The sequence below is a fragment of the Cebus imitator genome, unplaced genomic scaffold (assembly GCF_001604975.1).
Source record: "Cebus imitator isolate Cc_AM_T3 unplaced genomic scaffold, Cebus_imitator-1.0 Scaffold427, whole genome shotgun sequence".
In the NCBI taxonomy this organism is placed as follows: Eukaryota; Metazoa; Chordata; class Mammalia; order Primates; family Cebidae; genus Cebus; species Cebus imitator.
In genome coordinates, this window is record NW_016107742.1 from 895,107 (window position 1) to 917,096 (window position 21,990).

General features: G+C 55.5%; 1 protein-coding gene across 6 annotated transcripts in view; it reads right to left on the reverse strand.

The window, feature by feature from the left end:
- The window catches only part of MEF2D (myocyte enhancer factor 2D), a 36,463-nt gene extending 14,726 nt beyond the window's left edge, over nucleotides 1–21,737 (reverse strand). For 2 of the 6 annotated variants that reach the window (XM_017510016.2, XM_017510014.2), the window contains exons 1-6: nucleotides 21,387–21,734; nucleotides 3,928–4,119; nucleotides 3,114–3,317; nucleotides 1,598–1,735; nucleotides 363–573; nucleotides 64–120 (exon numbers count right to left, since the gene is read on the reverse strand). In XM_017510016.2, coding sequence (XP_017365505.1) covers nucleotides 64–120; nucleotides 363–573; nucleotides 1,598–1,735; nucleotides 3,114–3,317; nucleotides 3,928–3,981 — 664 coding nt within the window. In that variant the 5' untranslated portion in view covers nucleotides 3,982–4,119; nucleotides 21,387–21,734. Of the gene's footprint in view, nucleotides 1–63; nucleotides 121–362; nucleotides 574–1,406; nucleotides 1,542–1,597; nucleotides 1,736–3,113; nucleotides 3,318–3,927; nucleotides 4,120–7,376; nucleotides 10,680–20,735; nucleotides 20,758–21,386 lie in introns of those variants that run through there. The other 4 variants (XM_017510017.2, XM_017510015.2, XM_037731899.1 and 1 more) reach the window with 4 other exon arrangements.
- Between the last annotated feature and the right edge of the window lie 253 nt (nucleotides 21,738–21,990).

A 21,990-nucleotide genomic window follows, 5' to 3' on the forward strand; every position in this document is an offset into this window, starting at 1 on the left:
CCCCCTGTGGCCACTGAGCAGGTACCCTTCCCCACCTCCAGGTAGAAGGATGGCTGCACTCACCAACAGGGCTGGGGCAGGCTCCATTAGCACTGTTCAGGTCACCCCCCAGCATGGCCCCTGGAGGAAAAACAGAACCAGGATGAGCTGACAGCACTCCCCTTTTGAGAGTGAGTCTTGGGGACTGAACATGAAGAGGGGTCCCCAGGAGGAGGAAGAGTCATATTCCCTTCCCTCAGGAGCCACACAAATGGGGGGATGCTGTGGTAGGTGAAGAGAGATACTCGCCACTGAAAATGGAACCCCAAAGACCTCATCACATCTCATTTCCACCTCACCTGCCCACCTGCCAGCCAACTCACCTGCACTAGCTGGCCGCTGGGGCAAGCCAGGAGACACACTGTTCCTCTGTAGTGCTGGCTGCTGGGGTGACAGGAGCCGCGGGTCTGTGAGGGATGACGTCACCAGGGAAGGGGTGACCAGGGAGCCGCTGGGATTGCTGAACTGCAGTGAGCTCTGATTGGACACGGGCACTGTGACAGGCATGGCAAAGTTGGGGGCCGGGACAGCTGACTAGACAGAAAGATGGAGGGACAGGATCAGGCCAGGTCGACCCCTTCCATGGAGCCCACTTTTCCTGGGAGGGCAGGCAGGGTTCTTCTCATTTCTGGGCTACACATCCTGGGGCCAGCAGCTCAAGCTCCCTGCCCTGTGCCCTTGTAGAGTCCTGCCCACCACTCCCACCAAGGAATAACTTTGAGGGAAAGCTGTGGGTCCTTTTCTGGCCCAGAGAATGAGAACAGGGCTCTGCTCACTGCAGACAGGACCAGGGACACCCCCTAGTGGAGGTGGGTTAGTCCTCAGCCAGGCAGGACACACGGGGAGCAGGTTAGAAGTCCTGAGAACAGACCCAAATTCACACACACACAGCTGTTAAAGGCTTGCGCCATGGGTCGGGACATCACTTCACTTGCAGTCTCTCACCCATCCGGCCAGCTGCAGAGAGAGCTCACCCCCACCTCACTGCCTTCCCCTCCAGCAGTTCTGCTTTCCCTACACAAGGCTGAGTGTCTCTGCTTGGGCTATCAGAGGAGGCCCAGGCAGGCCTCTCCCCCAAAAAGCATTTGGACAAAGAGCACACTCCACTTTCCTGTCCTCTAAGGATCTCGTCATCTACACACTTCTTGCTGCAGAGGGGACACTCCAGGCCTTTCCAACTTATGCTCCATTCCAGTCGAGTCTCAGCAAGGGATGCAGGTTTATCATGACCAAGGTGAGAGGTTCCTTAGTGGTCACTGGGAACCCGAGCATGGCTCAGAGCGGAGCACCCATGGGGGCAGCTGAGAGCCAGGGCGCAAAGCCACACCATGCACCACAGGGAGGCTCTGCTCCATGCGACTACTCACGGCCAGTCTATAACTCTGCATCATTTTATCAAACTCCTCGTCTATCTTTTTATATTTCTCTTCCGTCTGGGGGGTCAGGGCAAACACCTCGTCCACCTCAGGGCTCTCACATTCCCTGTGCTTCTTGTGCAGCGCCTGGGGGGAAGGGGCCGGAAGGGGGGGCCGACAGAGACAGAGTGAGTGGGGCTCACCCCATAGCGCCGGAAGAGCCCGTCCAGCTCCTCGCTGGCGCGCCGGTACTTGTCCTCCAGCAGGGGGCTCTGTTCCAGCGAGTCCTCCCCGTCGGGCTCTGGGCTGTCGCAGCCGTTGAAGCCCTTCTTCCTCAGGGTCTGTAACCGCACCACTGCCATCAGCTGGGTGAGAGTCCTCCTGGCCCCTCCCTAAGGGCCCCCTACTCTTCCCCGCCCTCCTTCCTCAGGGTTCCCAGCATCTCCCTGGCCCCTCCCTCAATGTCACCTGCCCCTCCTCACTGACAGTGCCTCCTGGGGCACTGTGGGAAGATGGGCTTGGTGGGAGCCATCAGAACATGGAGAACAAGGCTGGAAGGTGGGCCTAACCTGGGGGTGCACTTGGCAGGGAGACATGTACTTTCAAAGGGACAGGCAGGGAGGGGGTTTCCAGGGGATGGGCTAAGGGGCTGGTGCCCTGGGCCAGTCCCTGCCTGACTGCCCTGCGGTGAACCCTGGCCAGAAGGCACTGAGTTCTCCAGGGGGAGGAAGGTAGGGGGCTCTGCTTAGAAGAGGAGGGAGAGACAAACAGAGATGGAGACAGCGCGTGGAATGGGATGTGGAAAAGGAAAAGGGGGTGAACACGGACCACCCCATACTCTGGTGGAGGCACAGCTGGGGGGTCTGCAGTACACCCCAAAGCTGCCCTCTTCATGCTCGAAATATCTCTACAGATACTCGCTTTGTCTTTAAAATGAATGCAAATTTTACCTTCTAGTCTATAGTAAATCTGTCTTCTCTAACATAAAAATAAGGGACTTTCCTACAAATCTGAGTAGGGCTGTGGCTTCCCGGGCACCCTCTTCATCAGCACAAGTTGTGTACCCCCAAGGGGCACACACCTCAGTGTGAGAAGCAGCGACATTCAATTCACACAGCACCCTTCAAGGCCAGCCTTGGCCCCGTTTTGTGGAGGTGGGCACCAAGGTTCGGGAAGGCCTAAGCACCTGCCCAAGGCCATGTGGCCAGTAAAGGTCAGAGCTGAATTCCAAGGCCTATGTCCTTCAACAGTTCACAATGTTGGCTCTCTTTGAAACAGAAAATAGAACTGCCAGGCCCACAAACAGACAGAGACAGCAGGAGAGATGGAAACAAAGAGGGAGATTTAAAAAAGGAAGAGGCAGGTGCAGGAGCACACCAAAAGATGGAGAAGGGGGAAAAGAGAAAGAGAAAGCCAGGTTGCAAGAAGGCAGGGCAGAGATGTCACATCACGCCGGACGACAGAAAACAGACTCTCGGAGAGGGCAGAATGGGTGTGGGCTGGCAGCCTGGCACTGGCCTGTTCACCTGAACTGCCCTTCCTTCCTCCTCAGGCCCTGGGTTTGTGTGACAGGAGGAGGGTTTGCATGTGTGTGCACACAGGTGAGGGGCTACAGGGGCACATATACTGGTGTGTGTGCACAGGCAGGTCTGTGTGTACACACAGCATGTCCATGTGGATGCAGGCAGGGGTGTCCCGGTGCCTGTGTGTGTGGCCCACCTCGATGATGTCTGCGTTGGTGCGGCTCTCATGCGGCTCATTGTACTCCGTGTACTTGAGCAGCACCTTGTCCATGTCGGTGCTGGCGTACTGGAACAGCTTGTTGGAGTGGTTGAAGATGATGAGTGCGATCTCGCAGTCACACAACACGCTCAGCTCATACGCCTTCTTCATCAGGCCGAACTTCCGCTTGGTGAAAGTCACCTGCAGAGAAGGACGAGTGGGCAGCCAGGTCTGGCTCAGTCAAGGCCTGATTGGGAGTCCCTGATTGGGAGTCCCAGCCTACAGATGGCTGGACATAGCCCCTGCCCTCAGGAGTCCCCATTCTCAGGGTGACACAGCCCCTAGTCTCAGGAGTCTCTGGTTTGGGGAAGGACCAGGCTAGTGCTTGTAGGCCAACAAACAGTGGAGATACAGCCCAGAGCCCACTCACTGAAGGGGCAGGATTCAGGTGGACAAACTCCACGCCTCTGTGCTGGAGGCTATGAAGAGGTCAGTGGAGAAGAAGAGGGAAAGATTTCCTCTTGGGAAAGGGGGAGTGCCTTAGTGTGACCTAAGGCTTGCATACGGCTCCAGGACGAGAACACAGGCTCATCTGGCTGCAGCAGCAGATGAGCCTTGGAGTCCCGGGACACAGAGTTTCAAGAGCTGCAAAGAGGTTGGGGTTCCTCTTCTCCCCATCTCCCTTCCCCTTCCGTAATAGCTTATGGAGTTTCCCCCTCTTCCACAAGCCCTCTTGGAATGCCTGGAAGGAGCCGAGGCGAGGCCTGAGCCCTGCCCTCACCTGCTTCATGTGGCTCTAGGACTTCCCTACCTGTCGGTTCCGCTCATCGGTGATTCGCTGGATCTGAATCTTTTTCCTCCCCATCTTCTCCGGGGGTCCTCAGTGCTACGGAGGGGAGGGGCTTGCTGGGTGGTGGGTCTCGGCACACCTTACACTGTGCTCATGAACGGTCTGGGAACAGTGCTCAGTTCATGGTCTGCAGGATACCTTCTGCACAGCCTCCTGGAAGGGGAGGGTCATGAGAGGACGCTGAGCCCCCACAACCTCCAGACCTGCTCCTTGGGTACACAGGCCAGGCTCACACAGCACCCCTGTGAGAGGCTAGCAGCATCTGAGCTCCACCCTCAAAATGAGGCAATGCTGTCTGCCTGAGGCAGTGGTATGCCACAGCCAGGCACAAGCTGGAGCTCACACCAAGGCCCAGGCTCTTTCCCCTTGGTCACTGCTGTCCTCAGGCTCTAGGTCAGCGTAAGTGACCTCCTGGCTTCCAAGGGTCTGGAGCTTAGGGAATATCCCATGGCCCATTCTTCTCTCTAGAACCTGTCTGTAGTACAGACACTGGGGTGCTCCAGCTGCTCCTCTGGCCTGGAATGATGGTTCCCATTCTGGAGCTTGGAGTGAAGACGATGCTGAGAGAACATCTGCCCAGTGAGTGAACAACAAGCAGTGTACCTGGTGCCACTATGGGTGTCTCTGGTGCCCCTGGCTCAAGAACATGTTGGAGCAGGTCTAGAGCAGTGAGCCTCATACCGGCTCATGGAACTCTGGGGCCTGGAGTCCTGCGGTGCGGCTTGGGGTCATGGCACCCACATCTCCCTTCAACTAGAGTTCCTCCACACCAATCTGTCCTACTCAGCGAACTGAAGCCTAAGGGTTATTTTTATTTTTATTTATTTTTTAAAATATATTTTCTTCGCGGGGCGCACGGGGCCGTGGAGGGACCTGCGTGCGCCCCTATTTTTATTTTTATAAGCCTAGTCAAGTGTAGTAGTGAGAAAAGAGGAAAGAGTCCAACAAGGAGTTCGATCTGTAACTGACTGTGAGTAATCAATTGAGCTAACTTGCTACCCTCGGACACACCCAGCCTAAGATTTTTGTTTGAGAAAAGAGTTGTGCACTCAAAACAATGAAATCATTCCTCTAGACCAGGAGATGGAAATTTTGGGGCCAGACAGTAAATATTTCAGGCTTTGCAGACCATACAGTCTCTGTTGTAACTACTCAACTCTGTCATTGTACCATGAAAGCAACAGACAGCAATGCATAAACGAATGAGCACGAGCATGGCTGTGATCCAATACAACTACATTTGCAAAAATGGGCACGGGGCAGATTTGGTTTACGGGCCATAGTTTGCTGATTCCTGCTCTAGAGGTATGGGCCACATCTAGAACCCAAGCTCAGTTTAAGAATAGTGCTTCCCAATCTTGTACATCTTGAAGCACAGAGAAAATACAGGGCCAAATGACATACACTGGGGAGGCTACTGGCAGCCAGGCGGATGGAGGCAGCAGGCAGAGAACTTGCTATCTCAGTACACCTGTAACCCCCTCACAGCCCACTGGTTGAACAGCTCCATGCTAAAAAGCCAGGATGAGAAACAGCCCCTGCACTGCACAACTCCAGGAGGCACCACGGGATGAAAGGAGGTTCAGGGATGGCAGCACAGCCTGAGCCAGCAAAGGTGCATGCTCTCCGGTGTGGGCAGTGCCTACACAGGCTGGGTGGGTCCTCGAGGACTAGAAGGGCCCAGGATGGGATGGAGGCACAGAATGACTTCAGGGCCCCTCCAGCTATGATTCCTTGCATCCAAAGTGGAGTTTTCTTTTTTCTTTTCTTTTCTTTTTTTTTTTTTTTTTTTTTTTTTTTTTTTTTTTTTTTTTGAGACAGTTTCACTCTTGTTACCCAGGCTGGAGTGCAATGGCGCGATCTCGGCTCACCGCAACCTCCGCCTCCTGGGTTCAGGCAATTCTCCTGCCTCAGCCTCCTGAGTAGCTGGGATTACAGGCACGCGCCACCATGCCCAGCTAATTTTTTGTATTTTTAGTAGAGACGGGGTTTCACCGTGTTGACCAGGATGGTCTCGATCTCTTGACCTTGTGATCCACCCGCCTCGGCCTCCCAAAGTGCTGGGATTACAGGCTTGAGCCACCGCGCCCAGCCCGAGTTTTCTTTTTTCTAAAAAAATTTTTTTTTCTTTTAAAAGATGGGGTTTCACCATGATGGCCAGGCTGGTCTTGAACTCCTGACTTCAGGTGATCCACCCACCTCAGCCTCCCGAAGTACTAGGATTACAGGTGTGAGCCACTGCGCCCGGCCCAAAACTGGAGCTTTCCGTAAGATGCTGGAGAGGACAGTGAACTGGGGCCCGTGCTTTCTAACATCACTCTATTTGGGTCCTGGGAGGAGCCTGGACCAGAAAAGGCAAGCCCTCCACTCCAGAGCTCCCCTTCCATAGAGCCCCATGCTCAGAGACTCTACTGCAGGGTCTAGGGATGCAGACCCCCAGCCACTATTCTGATCCCCTGCACCCCACTGCCCACTACCTGGGTAGAGGTGTTTGATGACGGAGAACAACTCCTACCTCTACCCCCCAGCTCCCACTGCCAATGGCTGCTGAGTTTCCCTAGAGTCTTTCCAGCCCCACTCAACACGGCCCCTATGGTACCACAGTAGATGCTACAGTTCAGCCTTGGTCTCTTGGTCATGAGGGAAGCGGGAGAGGGAAGATAAGGAATCTATGAATTTGGGAGGAGCTGGGAATACCGGCCCCATTACCAAGACTGCTCCCCAGCCTAGCTGGAGAGTTTCTGCTTTGCCTGGATATCTACAGAAAACAATCAGATGCATTGTTCTTCAAATGACTCCTTACCCTTTTGATTTTTTTTTTGGTTGTTTTGTTTTGTTTTAAGATAGGGTCTTGCTCTGTTGCCCAGGCTGGAGTGCACAATCACAGCTCACTGCAGCTTCAACCTTCCGGCCTCAGCCTCCCAAGTAGATGAGAACACAGGTGTGTGCCACCACATCCAGATAAGTTATTAATTTTTTTTAGTAGATACAGGGTATTAATAATTTTTTTTTAGTAGATACAGGCTATGTTGCTTAGGCTAGGTTTGAACTCCTGAGCTCAAGTGATCCTTCTGCCTCCATCTCCCAAGTAGCTGGGACCAACTGCCATGCCCAGCTAATTTTTTGACTTTTGTAGAGACAGAGTCTCCCTATGTTGCCCAGGATGGTCTTGAACTCCTGGGCTCAAGTAATCCTCCCGCCTCAGCCTCCCAAAGTGCTGGGATTATGGGTGTGAGCCACCTGTCCGGACTCCTCCCTTCCTCCTTGTCCTCAAAGTGCTCCATGGGCTCTGGCCCTCCTACTGGTACCCCGTGCACACGCTGGGACAAGAGCAACACCAGCCTAGCCAATCCTGAGTGGCCCAGCAGACACCTGAGCTCCAAACCAGCTCCAGAGACCCCATTCCTCACCTGTGACCCCAATGTCTGCCAAGTTCCCATTGCAAAGGCTCCAGCCCAGGGATTTCAGCTCCCCTGCTTCTCAGTGCAATCCAAAGACCGTGCTTTCTAGAGCTACAGTGGTGGGGGCTTTGGCAGGGAAGGTAAGGAAGGGGACACAGAGGGTAAGAGGAGGGGGCTACAAATAGTTGGCTTTTTAAATAGGATTCTCTGGCCTGGCCTTGAAAACCCAGTCTAGACTGGTAAATGCAGGAACTGCTGGGCTCCTCTAGCTTACAGCATCCACCTTCCCTCTCTCCCCTTTACTATCTCCCTCAAACCACCTTTTGTTCATAAACAAATTCTTGCTGAGATGTAACCTCTGTCAGCTTATGACCAATATTGCCTCTTCCTCCAAACTGGAAGAGGTCTCTCTTTGTTCTCATGACCCTCAGAAAAGTCACTCCTGTAATCTTTTTAGCACTTATCACAACTGTGAATAATTACAGTTCTGTGCTTCTGGCTTCTCCATGAGACAGAAGTTTCATGAGGGCAGGAATCACATCTGTCTTTTTCACTACTCTAACTCCTATAGGGTGGAGCTCAGGAAATGTCTGTTGAAAAGAAGAAAATATGACTTCGTTGTTGTGATGCTGCGAGAAGTCCTTCTTGCAGTCTAACCTCCATCAGTCTTGCTGCAGTACCAGTTCCTCTCACTCTATCCTCTGCGGAGTTAGAACCCTTCTTCTCCTAACTGCTCCTGAAGATTTGGACACCATCCACCCTTCAACCACCCCTGCTATACTAGTCCTCAACCTTCCCCACCCTCAGGTTGGCTGGTGCAGAGGGTGAGACTCCAAAGTCTTCTAAGGAGCAGCCCTGAGCACATGGAGATGGAGAGGATGGGGTTGCTTAGGCAACTGTCGCCTGGCAACCAGCTCCCTGGCTGATCTCCTACACCGCCCCCCCCACCCCCGCCTCATGCTGGGGGAGCTGGGATGAGAGAGGGATCAGGGCTGAGAAGGCAGGGAAGCCACAGAGATTCACTGAGCATCGTCTGACAGAGAGAAGTCAGGGTTAAAAAGACCAGACCCTATTTATACTCAATCCCTACCAAGGTAGCCCAAAGCACTTTTTATATTTCTATGCTTCCCAGGGCCCTTTCCCCACTGCTGCTCCCAACCCTGTGCCAACACTGCCAGAGGAGGAGATGCCCCTGCCTTGGGCAGTCCTTCCTTCTATCTAACCACAAACCCTTCTACAAAGCAGGCGCAGTCTGTACTGACCGTTTTTTCCTTCTGCTCTCCATTCCACATTGCTGCAGGGTCTTTGAAAGCCCTGGGGCCAGAACATGAACTCAACCCTGACTTTGAAAGAAGGAGTGGCCGGGGCCTAGGTGGGCACAAAGTACCCTCTAACCTGACCCTATCCAAGATGTGGTGGCCTATCCTGGCTAACTTCCCTCCAACCCAATTAGGGAGATTTTAATGAACACCTGGACTTCCTTAATTAGCCCTCTGCCTAATTACCTAACCAACTGGCAGGAGCCAGAGGCCTGGGCATCTGTTCTCCAGATGTGAGTCTCTCCTCTCCAGCCTGGCCTGGCCCCATTCTTCTCCTGTCTGATCTACTCCTCCTCTAGGAAGCCCTCACAGATGATCTGGCCTTTGGCTGCTTCTCTTCTAACCCTCTCTCCTTCATCCTGCCTGGTATCTGGAGCCCAGGGTTGGAAGGGCTTGGGCTACCAAAGAGACAGGGGATTGGTCAGGATAGCCTTCTTGTTCTGAGGGCCCCAGGGCCTGTCCAATCCTGACCTCAGGCCACAGCTATGACTCCTCGGGCTGACAATATCTATGTCACCAAAAGTTCCCTTCAAAGGCTCTAAAGGCTCTGGCTGCTTGACTCTGATTCACCTGACTCCATGGGCAGGGTGAACCTCATGGTGGGGTGCTGGGACAGGCAAAGGCAGGGCCTTCCTGGTGGACATGGGAGAAGCAAAGACAGGGGGAGGAGGACATCTGGGTTGGCCCCAGGGAAGCAGGCACAGACTCACCAACTGTGGAGAAGGGTGGCTGAGGAGAGGTCTTCACAAATGGAGAGCACGGAGGATGCAGGGCAGGAGGCCCATCTGACAATGCCCTTGACAAGAAGGAGAGCTGAGGGGGCCAGGGGGATCCAGAAGGACCCCACTGATAGCCATTTTTCCAAGCTCAGCTACAGACCCAATTAGAACCTACGGGTTGTGTTTACTCGCAAATGAGGTACAAATGATGTGCAAAATGTACCCTAAAGGAGGACTGGTTTGGAGGGGGCATGGGAGAATAAACAGGTCCCTGCCTCCCCCAGTGCAACACCTCTTGGTACCTGAGCAATATTCAAACCATTCTCGGGTTTCAGAATGATGCTATCTCAGTTCCTGTGTGAGGGTGGCCTGGGGCCAGTGGGGAGAGTGGTGAGGGGGAGAGGTCAGGGCAGCCTTCCTGGAGCTGCAGCTGCAGCAGGGCTGAGCAGGGCTGTCCTTCCCATAAGCTGCAGGAGAATTCCTTTCTGATGGCCAGCCTCCATCCTCTCTTTCTTGCTCTTGGCAGGGGACCACCTACTTTTCCTTCTCCCCTATACCCTTCCACCCATATCTGTTCCCATCCTAGTGGTCCCAAGGTTCAAAGAAACGACAGGGCATCTGCTACCAGAGCTCCCATACCAGCACAGGTCAAAAGGGAGCAGTGCCCAGAGAGGCTGGGTGAGCTGCCTCACATCACAGAGCAGTGGGCTTCAACCTGCTCTTCCACATGGTGAGAAAGGGAGCACTCATTAGGCAGGCCCTTCATCTCTCCCTCCCAGGCTGCTCCGGGCTGCAGGTTGAGGACTGGAGGGGAAGGCAGGAGGCGCTGGAGACAGCTGTCATCCCTCCTCCCGCCCCTTCCCTGTGGCTGGGCTGCAGGGCATGAAATAAGCAGCAGGCGCTGGGGGAGGGGGTGACAATCCAATCCACCTGTCACCCCCACAGTCAGGCGGCCTCAAGCAGCCTGCTCACTAATGAGGGAGGAGGCGTGGGTAAGGCAGACACAGAAGAGGGTGGCAGAGGGGGACAGACACACAGACACAGGAAAGATGGCAGAGAAAAAGAGGCAGCAAGGCTAGAAGGCAGTATGGGGCAGAGACAGACAGACAAGGAGAGGGCTAGAAGAGAGAGGGAGGGGCAGGAGACCCACAGAGACAAAGCAGAGAGAGGCAGGTAGAGAACAAGAAGCAGGTTCAACACTGCTTCTAGGACTGACTCCTGGCCCAGCGCTGGGGAAATAACTCAACAGGACACCACCCCTGCCCTCTGAGAACTTGCAGTCCAGCCAAGAGACAGACAAGGGAGGGGCAGGTCCCACCCAAGGCAAGGGCAGGGAGAGGCAAGGGGGCCCTTGGGAGCCTGGACTGGGCCCAGACACAGCCCTACTAGGAGCATCCCAGAGCAGGCAGGCTGGCCCTGAGAGGCAGCAGAGGTAAGGACCAAAGACCACAGCCGCCCAGCTTGATTCCCAGGTCCTGCCTTAATACCCAGTCTACTCCCAGGCTCACAACCTTCTCAGTCATTCCCTCTCCCACTCTCAGCCCTGGGATCTCTTCCCTAGTGCAGAGACACAGGCTAAGGAGCTCTGGGCGATGCAGTGGCAAGGTAAACCTGGTGATGCTCCCCAAACACCCTGGCAAGATGGTCCAGGATCATGCTATGGTTCCCATAGTGAGTTCTTCCTTCACAAAGGAAGTGGGGGGCATTACTCCTCTGAAGCCTGAGTCAAGGCGGGAGCCTCACATTGTCCCTCTCCCCGATCCCACACACAGCCCAATTGTCACACCCGCTCCTGCTGGGACTGCTGCTGGGCCCCCCTTGGGTTTCCCTCTCATGCTCCTTTCTCTGTCCCCTCTCTGTCCCCACCTCCTCCCACAGCAGCCTCTTTTCTTGACCCCAGAGTGCTTCTAGGGTCTGATCTCAAAGGCAGGGCCCCAGCCCCAACCCTTCAAAGTTCTGTCTGGCAGGCTCACTACCCAAATCCCTGGTTCCCACCGTCTTTCCCTCCCCCAGGGACTCCCCTCCCCCAGTCCAGCAGCCTCAGGGCTGGGCAGGGGCTATTTTTAGCCTGGGCACTGAGCTAATTTTAACTCACCGACAGGGGACCTAGGGGCGGGCTGTCGGGCTGTGGGGGCGGGCAGTCCAGGAAAGCTGGGCCTGGGGCAGGGGGTGGTCTCAGGCCCCAGGCACCCTGGAAACTCAAGTGGGGGGCAGGCCCTGCAGCCTCAGCTTCAGGGACAGGAACTGACTTGTCAGGGGGAGCACCCGGTATGGAGAGCAGGGCTGAGCCCTCTCCGCAGCTTCCGCTGGACAACTCTCCGGCGCCCCACCCTAGGCTTCCCGCCCTCTTCTCCCTGGCAAGTCTCCTGGGATGGGGTCATCCTGTTCTCTGCCCAGGAGATGCCTCGCCGGTGAGGGTCTGTCTCCTGAGCCTCCTCATGTCTTCCCCACCCCAGCTTGTCCTTCCTGTAGTCTAGCTGTCATCCTTCCTGTAGCAGCTGTGAGGCCGTTTGGCTCCCTAAAAGGCAGCAGCCTGTCTCCCAGGGTCCAGCACTTACCACTCCAGCTCTGACCTTCCCCTTATGGCCTCTGGGCTGGCTCCTAGGTAACCACCCCCTACAAGTTCCTAGAGCTACCCAGACTGATCTCAGGAAGTATCGGGGGCAACGTGAGATTGAGTCCCAGTAGAAAAGGAATGGGTGAGGTAGGGCAATGAATAGCTTAGGGAAACATGGGGACTCTGAGCTGGGATTCTAGATACCTGGGTTCTAGTCCCTGCTTGGGTCTAAGGTGTGATCCTGAGTAAGTCACTGCCTTCTACAGGCTTCACCCCACTGGCCAGTATTATAAGTAGCTGGTGGACTAAGTACCCAGATGCCCTTCTGGCCCAAACACACAGCTCTTAAGCTCTCTGCGGAGGCCCAAAGGGAAGGGAGGTCAGAATTGTGTAACTCATGGAGAGGAACTAAAGAGATGGCCTGGCTGGGCAACGAGGGAGCTAGAAGAGAGTCAGGATGGAGCTGGTGAAGCGGTGGGTGACTTCTAAACAGATGGCCCAGGGCTGACAAAGGCTGTGGTCAGCCAGAACAAGTCCCAAGTGGGGCACACAAGGCCCTCGTGGCAGAGGCTCAGCCATCCCAATCCCCTCACACAGGAATGCCCATCAGACCCACCTCCTGCTTGTGGTTACTGAGCAGCGACTACCCCAAGGTCACTGTTACGGTCACTGGTGGGACCAGTTCTAGAACCCAAGCCTAAGGCTGGCTTCATACTCCATCCCAGCAGGCCGAGCAGCAGTGACTCACCACCGCTCATTTGCATGAGATTTGCATAGTGTCTCTGATCTTATTCCTTCAGGCTCAAATTCTCATTCCAGGACCTGGGTCACCCTTACCCAGGATCCCTAGGCACCTGTGGACACCAAGTGGCGTTCTTGGCACCTCAGGCCTTTGCTCCCATCTTTCCCCTCCAGAAAGCATTTCTGAATTTATAAATACCCCCAGTGATACAGTCTAGAACTCTCAGTCCAACTGGGTCCCCTACTCTTGTCTAGGCGGGGACGGGGGAGGGGTGTGAAATCACGAGGAATAAGCAAGCATGGCAGCTAGAGGAGTTTGGTAAGATTCACAGGGTGAAGTTTGGCTCTGCCACTGCCTTAGAGTGTCGCAGGAGAAGAATTCCATTCCCTTCTTTAGTGCCAAGGTCGGGGCAGCAGCAGAAGGACGGAGGTGAGCTGTCCTTTACTTCCATTTCTGTCTCCATTTCCAAAACCCATCCGCAGTGCAGGATGGGAGGAGATGGCCCAGGACAGCAGGTAGGATAGATACTACAGAAAGAACTCCTCAGGGCTGAGTCCTTGGACTCAAAGTAATCTCTGGGGCTCAAGCTTGCTTTGTCAGAAGCCCCCCAACCAAGCATGCGAGGCTAGTGACACGTGGGAGGGCATGGAGGCCCCAGCATTGTACCTCAACCAATGGGAGCTGTGGACAACCAGTTTCCCACCTACCTTTAAGTCTGACCTACATTTGTCCAAAGTATCTACACCTCACCCACAGCCTCTGGAACAATGAAGCCCAGCAGTGGTCTCCAGTCCTGGGAAGTCCTTCCTGCTACCTAACTGCCATCCCTCCCACTGCCTCCAGTCCTTCCACTGTTACCTAACCCATTTGGGTCATCTAAACGAGAGCAGTGGATGGGGGCCCCTGGGCATCAGAAGCCCTGGCTGAGGAGAGGTGGGGGCAGTTGGGACGGTTAGTGTGTCACCTTCCACCTCCCCAACCCAACTTCCCTCTGGGGTCTCAGGAGACAGAAGTGAAAGTGGCAGCTGGGGCCTTGGGGGCGGGTAAGCTTGAGAGCCGTTGGAATGAGCACAATGCCGCCAGTGCTGGGTCTGGGCTGCCTGCCATTGCAGCGGGCAGGCTCATGGTTAGATCAGGGGAGGGACTTCCCATGGAAATAAGGGCATGGAGTAATGAGGAGTGTGGGCCCCTGGCCAAAGGAAGAGGAGGCTGAAGAGAAAAAAAATGGAAAGGCAGGCAGCAGACAGTCTCAGAAGGGCATTTTCTTCCTGGGCAGCATTCATTTCCTTGTGTAAAGCAGCAAGATCCCTTCTTCTCACCCACAGAACTAAGACAGGGCTGCTCTGGCTGAAGCAGATTCTGAAGGGGGTCTGAGCCCTGACTGCTGGGACATGAGAACAAAGAAAGGGGAGAGAACCCAAGGCCTGGGCCCTCAGCCTGGACAGCACCAATTATGAGGAAAGGGGAGGTGGAGAACATGAAGCCTTCACCTACGATGATGACAGGGGACCCGAAAGAGGCCAATCCAATCAGGGAAAGCAAATCCTCCTAGAGACATCATGACCTCGAGAAGCCACCGAGGATTTAAAGGGGCCGCTCAGGGCAATGGCTGGGTCTCCTTCTAACTCAAAGGACAGTCCTCTAAGCCCCTGGCAGCAGAGGGAGGGCGGGCATCATGGCTGCGTGGGCCTGCTGAGGCAGCCAGCCAGGCAGCTCTTACAGGATTAGCTTGTTGCTTTCAGGAAAGGTGCCAGGTGAGGCTAAGATGCCCAGCCAGATGGAGGGGTTGCCCAGAGGGAACGGGGTGGGGACAGCAGTACCTGCACAAGGCTATGCAAATACATGTCCCCAAATCCATGCCCCTTACGAATATCTGGCGTTTTACCCTTTCATGAGGATGCTGTGCAGGGACCCCTCAGATTTTTGCCAGCAAGGACCTCCACCTACCAAGTTTTCCCTGTCATTACTATGATCTGGAGCTATTCTGTGCGGAAGTCCTGCCTGTTGTCTACTCTTGACCCCCTTGCTATACTTAACAACCAGGGACCCACCCCTCGGAACAGGTGAGGGGCTGAGTGGTTCCCTTATCTCCCCTCCCCCTTAGCTCCCCACCCCCAGGCTGACAGGTGGGGGAGACAAGAGGGAGCAGCTGGGCCCGGACACCTGTCCCCACCCAGCCATAATGGGCCCCAAAGGCCTACATAAGGAGACTCAGCATAGGAGGAGGCAGTGGTGGCAGCTGGAGGAAAGGGGCCTAGAGCTTAAGGAGAGAGGTTGACAGGAAGGTCTGACTCGCTTCCAGATCATCTCATCCTTCTGGTCTACCCCCAACCATCAGCCCTCACCAAACACACAATACATGCATGCTCTAAAGGGAAAATTTCAAGGTTTGAGGTCATCCCTCAAACCCCTTGCTCCATTCCCTTGCCTCCACGTTACTTGAACTAGAGTGGGAAGACCCCAGGAAGAGACCAAGCCCTGCTCTCCCCACTCCACCCTCCCGCCACGCATTTCTACTTGAAGCTCAGGGATGGGCTCTCTTGTATTCTTTGTTCTCTCAACCCTCAACCCTAGGTATTTGCTGGTGGGTTGAGGATGAGAGAATCACGAGGGGTAAGCAAGCATGCAGCCAGAGGGATCTGGCAACACTCGTGGGGCTAAGTGTGGAGGAGGCAGGTTCTGAGACAAGGAGATGGCTGCACGCGGAGGGCAGGGCTGGGCCCAGCTTCCCAACCCATCCCAGGGCCAAAGAGAGCCCTAGGCCAGGAGGAACCCTCCAGGCCTCTCAATCCCTACCCCGGACACCAAAGGCATTGCTTGCCCCCACCCCAGTTTCTGAGTAGCTGCCTCAGCAGGCAAGTCCTGAGCCAGGCTGGGGCTGAAGGTCTGAGAAAAAAGATGCAACCATCACACTTTTCCCGACAGAATCTCCTTCCTTTCCCATGTGAGGCAGGTAGTATCACCTCCTTTTCACAGATATGGAAACTCACAGAGATGGACAGGGACTTGCTCAAGGTCACCAGAAATAAGGGGCAGAGAAAGACTGACTGTCAGGCACAGGGCTTCAGCTCATGACCTGGATGGGAGTGGGAGGGGGTCTCCCTCCACCTGGGAATTCTAGCACATTCCTTCCAGGGCCAACTCCCCAGCCCTGGGCCTGTGAGGCTAACATTGGCCTTGTGTCTGCCTTGAGACAAGCCCCAGCCTCTTGTGCTCCAAGTCCTCGCACTGTACCACCTCTCCTCATTCATCTCATGTGGCAGCTCACAGGGATACGAGGAGGGGTCTCTGAGTGTCATTTGTTCCTGCCCTCACACCCTTGCTTTGAGGGGCCTTCTCCATGACACTCAAGTCAAAGCAATACCCCCTCACCTTGCCACCATACTCTGATTCTCTGCCCTCAGCGGAGAAATCCTAGTTTTCTCTTCCCTTCAGTTTCTCCTCCTTCTCTCAGGTCTCTTTGGACCTCCTTTCCATTGCCTCATCCTGCAGGGCGGGATCTCTCCTTTAACCTCAGACAAAAGCCCTTTATACCTCATAACTACGAAAGCTTAAATAAGTCACTTAAATCTCCGAGACTCAGTTTCCCAATTCTAAAAAACAGTTGTAGAGAGAAACAGTCTTCTTACGTTCCCATGCTCAGCACAAAGTTTGGCACACAGGAACGTAAGAAATGGAAGTTGCCTTCCTCCCCTTTGAGAACCCGTCACCTCTCTCCACCAGGATCTCAAAAGTTTTGGTTTCTGGGTGGGGCAAGGTAGCTCATACCTGGAGTCCCAGCTACCTGGAAGGCTACGGCAGGAGGATCACTTGAATGGGAGGCTGCAGTGAGCCACAATGGCATCACTGCACTGTAGCCTGGGCAATAGAGCAAGATCCTGCCTCAAAAAAAATACAAATAAAAAAGCTTTGGTTTTTGGCCTACGAAGTATACTGGAAACTTGGGCAAGTCGGGTAATGCTGAGGGTAAAGCTCCCTTGATCAGGGGGCAAACAAAAAAAGAGCTCCCTCTATATGGTTTCCTGATCTGCCCAACTCCTAGGAGAGTGGCCAGAGCACCCAGCCAGAGGCACCAAGCCAAGGTCAGTGACCAGGCCTAGAGCCCAGAGCCTCCTGGGAGGGCAAGTTTAAATGAGTAAATATGGTCCCGCCTGGGTGTGGCCAGCCACAGGCCAGAGCTTTGGACATGTCCCTCCCCTCCCAGCCTACAGCAAAAAGAAGAGAAGTCAGACAGGCACAAGCACCTCCCACCCCCTTGGCTATCAGGGTCCTGTGCAGAATCAATGAATGCATTCCCCTGTCTCCACGCTAGCCAGGACTAACCAGAAGCACGACTTGGCTCTCAGAAAAGAGAGGCTTGTAGTCTCAGCCTCATTTTCCTCAGAAAAAGGAAAATGTCAGATGAAGAGGACCCTGGGGATCACCTAGGCCAAGGATCTACCCCCGAATGCCTGAGGGCTTAGATGCAGCCTTGATGCCTGAGTGGCCTTGCTCATCAGGGTGAGTGGGGAGGGCAACAGAGACCAGGGACAAACCACCAAAACACCCAGGTGTTAATCACCAAAAGTCGAAACTCTGTACATTGAAAAGTTGGGGCCCGAGAGGAGTGACTTACCCCGGGACATACGGACAGTGTGAGGGGCAGAGGCAGGCTGTGCCAGGACCACAGAGAGGGGCACGTGTGGGAGGGGAAAGGGGCAGGGATGGAAGTCAGCCAAGGCTCCTGACTCACAAGCCATGCTCTTTATTTTGCAGACAGGGCTCTGCCTGCCCATCTGTGGTCTAACCTTAATCCCTCCTGCTCTAGTCAGCCCTCCTCTCTTCAAAGTTCTTGCTATGCCCTTCGCCTTCTTGCCTCCGGTCCCCTCAACCCCATCCCAACTCTCCAATCCTTTAATCATCTTTGCCATTCACTACCCCCCCACAGAGCAGCAGCTGCTCTGTGGGTGTCTACACACCCGTGTGTATGCGCTGCACACCTTCTTGCATGTGTACCACTAAATGCTGTGGACCTGCCAAGTGCATTGGGCATGCCTGTCTACACAGGACCCCATCTAGCTCCCACTACTGGGGAAAGGAGTCTAATGGCTAGCTCTCCCACAGCTCCAGGGCAAATGCCTCAGAATACTGTCAGCCCCAGGCAGGGAGAGGAAAAAGAAAATAAATATTCCAGGATCCAAATAGCACTGACCCTACTAGGCCAAAGGTCAAGGCCTTTTGGGAGAGCCACTGGAAAAGAAAGTGCTTTGAGTCCCCCTCCTTTCCTATGCCAAATTAGAGCCATTTCTCTTTCCCCACAGTTTCCCCACTGGGAAGTTCTTCCTGAAGTCTAAGCGCCATCCTACCCACTGTGATCATGGATAGACAGAGCGACATCAACCATAATACAGTCAGACATCCAGCTTCTAGAGCACAGCTTCCAGTACCTAACCGCCCCTCCTCCCATGAGTAAGTCACCAAACTGGGACAGAAGGACAGACAGTTGGCCGGACTCTGGCCCCATGACTGGCTCATAAAGCCACCAGCGATTATAGTGATGCTGAGGCTGTGCCGGCCTGCCACCATCTCCTCCTTCCCCATAAAAAAAAGATAGTTGCCTCAAACCAGCTGGCCTGAGAGAGCTTCATGAGTCCCAGCCATGGTTCCGCGAGATGGGGAGAATCCGACCATCACAGTGCCATAGGACTCAGAACCTGACCCTTGATGGATTCGAGGCTCATATCAGATCCTCATACTCACTTATAGAACCTGGATGAACACCAACAATGACCTGTGTCCAAGAGGTCAAGGCTTATATTACCTATGCCCCCTCAAGTCCTCTTTTCTAGTAAGGCCACCATCCTCTGGACTAGAGGGGCAAAGAAGCAGGGGGCCTGGCTTAAATACAACTAGGGAAATGCTGGACCCATCCATTTGCTCCTGGACTTCCCTTGTCCCCATAGAAGTATTCAGGTGAGTGGCAAAATGTCCAACAAGGGCCCACACCAGGCCAGGGTAAGCACTGAGACTCGGGATCCAGTGCCAACCAGGGAGGGCAGGGGGCCCAGCTGGCCAGGAAGAGAAGGTTGACAAAATGGGCAGAGGTCCAGGCCTCTCTGGGGGCATAAAAGCCAGGGACACCCACAGCAGAGGCACCTTCTGAGGGCACAGTCAGAAGAGGAGGGTAGGAAGGGTTGGGCCATAATCAATGAGGGCCTATCCCCAAGGCCTCAGGGGCCAAGGCACCCCCCACCCCAAGCTTCCTTGCTACTGATCCTTTGGCCCCTCAACCTGAGGAGTTTCCTTCTGCCTTCTCTTCCCCATCACATCTCCCAGGAAAGACCCAGGGAAGATTTTAAAAAAAAGAAAAAAAAAAAAAAAAACCCTGCTACAGAGAGATTATATAACACCAGCCAGAAAGACTATCATATCTCCCAGCCTATGAGAACAACCAGGAGCCAAGTGGGCAGCGCCAGTATGCCCAGGCCCTCCAGCCCAGGGGCACCAAGCACAGAGTGGGTGGACATGGACACCCTTCCAAATCCTCCACCACTCTTTCAGGCACTGAGTACAGCAGACAGAAGCTCTAGCCAATCCCCCACGCCCATCCCCCAACACAAGGATCATGATGCTCTCTGGGTCCTGCTTCTCCCCCTGGACTGGGGCTTCCATGAACAGGGACTGTATGTCTCCCTTCCTAGAATCTCCCCCCGCTATGAAGTTATGCCTGAAAGAATGGAAACATGAAAGCTCTGACACAGATTTGCTGTGTGATCTCAGGTAAAAAACTCAACCTCTTTGGTCCCTACAAGAGTAAAAGCTCCTCCCTTCCACCCAGAGAGACCAGAGACCCCTCCCTTTACAAATGTACATGCACACGCATACATATACACACATATGCAAACATACAGGCTGTGCTGGTGGGGGCAGGGGAGTTACAACAAAGAGAATATAATCACTGAGACCCAAGGGCCCAAATGCCTATGCTGGGGCAAGTGGGGAAGGAGCTCCCTATAAGCTCCAGTGTCCCCCAATCACCCCATATAAATAGGTTCTCAGCCACTCCCACAATGGTCCCACCCCACCCCCATCTCCTGCCCAACACACTGGGAAACCACAGGAAGGAAATTCATTCCCAGGCAGGGCCGTGGGAGCTGGGACAGCCAGACTAAGTCCTGGGGCGGGTGTGACCCTGCGGCCACAAGCGGGTGGACATCTGTGAACACTGACATGTGCCTTTTCAATGCTCTCCTCTGCTACTGAGACCTTCCTGTTGGGGCTGGGAGAGGAGTGGGAGGTGGACAGCTCCCGAACGCCAAAACACCCAATCTCTGGCTGACCTGCGCTCCCCTCCTATCTCCAGGCCAGAGCAGCCCAAGGTCACCGCCCCAGACGGCAAACTTCCCATAGTCTAGGCTGGACCCTGAATTGCTGCGGAGACCCACTCAAGGGATAGGAGGAAGAGTGGATAAGGGCCACCCCCACCCTAAAGCAAAGAAACCAGGCCTCTGAGGAAAACTCAAATGGGGGTTGGCACAGCAAAGAGGGACACAGTATCCCCCTCACCTGCTATACCCTCCCCCAACCCATCAACAATGCACCAAGTAAGGGGAGGCAGGGGAGGCTCCCACTCAGAAGGGCAAACCTGGAATAACTCGGTCGGTGGCTCCTAGAGTGCTTTCCTTTCAGGGGGAGCCCTCAGAAGACTGCTGAGAGGACAGCGTGATTCACTTGGGGGAGGGGGCCCCTTTCCCCCATCCCCCTAAGACCCTAACCTGGTAGAAGAGAGGCTGGCATTGGAGTGGAGGACTAAATGAATCTTGGTCTCCTTTGCCCAGCCTCCCAAAAGCCCCCCAAAACTCCCTGGACCACCGCTCGGAGCCCAGCTCCGCCTGCCATAGGTGGAGAGAGGGACTACAGAACTCTTGCCCAGATGTTGAACAGCTGCAAACTTCTGGCCAGGGAGTTCTCCAGCTGGGGTTGCTGACAAACCACATCAGGGGTCTCAGAAGCGGGGCTAGGAGGTCCCAAAGAAGGGTCCTGCGTGCCCACCTCGTGGCGACTCCACGTCCCAACTCCACAGGCACCCGGCAAACACGGGCCCCGGAGACACACACACTCACACACCCCAACCCACCACCCCGGTGTCATCTGAACAACATCCCCCCTCCCTCCCCCGCTTCCCAAACAGCTGCGGCTCCCCCCGCCTCCACCCTCCCGCCGCCCTCCCAGGCCCCCTTCTGCACCATTTCGGGCCAAGGAGGAGGGAACAGGCGGCGAGAGCAGGGAGAGGGAGGGAGGGCCGGCTGTTAAAATGTCAGTCGCTCCCGGCTGTCACCGGAGACCCCCTCTGAGGATGGCGCCCCGTCCCAGACCACTCGGAGGCCGTCGTAACCCCCCTACACGGACAGGCGGGCGCGCCCCCAATCCGCCCGTCCCCACCCCGTACTCCCAACACCCAAGGGAATTGCAGCCCACTCCACTTGTCCCCCACGGCCGACTCCCTGACACAAACAATCCCCTAGGTAATCCCCGCCAACGCCACACGAAAACACGGCCCGCTCCGCGAGTTCCTCCCGGCCGGGGGGCTGCCCCATCCCACCCCTCAGGGGGACGGTCTAGACCACCCTCCACCCCAACCCCTGGACCGGGTGGGGGAGGGGGCCTCTTAAAGTGGCAGGCGCGTTATTTTTCTCTACTCACCAGCCCGGCTGGGGGAAAGGGGTTGTCACGGCAAAGAGCAGGCAGCCCTCGCCCCTGGTCCGGGGATCTTCAACACCGGGAAGCCGCAGCTCCGGGCGGGGGGAATGATAATGAGGCCGGCGTCCGCGCGGGCCCTGGGCGGCGCCGGGGGGCCTGGGCCCCCGTCGTAGGCGCGGGGGCCAGCAGCGGGCGGCTGGCAAGCGGGGAACCGGGGCCGAGCGCCCGAGCCGCCTCGGCTGTTGTTGATATTTTGCTTCCTTCCTCCTTTCGGGCTCCAAAGGTAACTCCTCCAGCCCCCGGGAGTCGAGGCCGACGTAGGCACAGCTCAGCCTAGCTTGAGGGGTGGGGGAAACGGGGTGACGGACAGGTGGGGGGGCCAATGGGAGGCACCCGTGGGGGTGGCGGGGCGGAGCCGGGGCTGGGGCGGTCCCGAGGACGCGGCCCCGCCCCTCGCTTCTCCGGGGCTGGCCGGGCCGGGTCGGGTCGGCCCCCGCCCCGCCGCCCTCCCAAGCTAGGCTGAGGCGCCGGGAGCCGCGGATCCCTCCGCCTGCCGGGAAGGAGGGAGGAAAGGACGGAGCGAGGCAAAGTAGGGAGGCGAGACCCA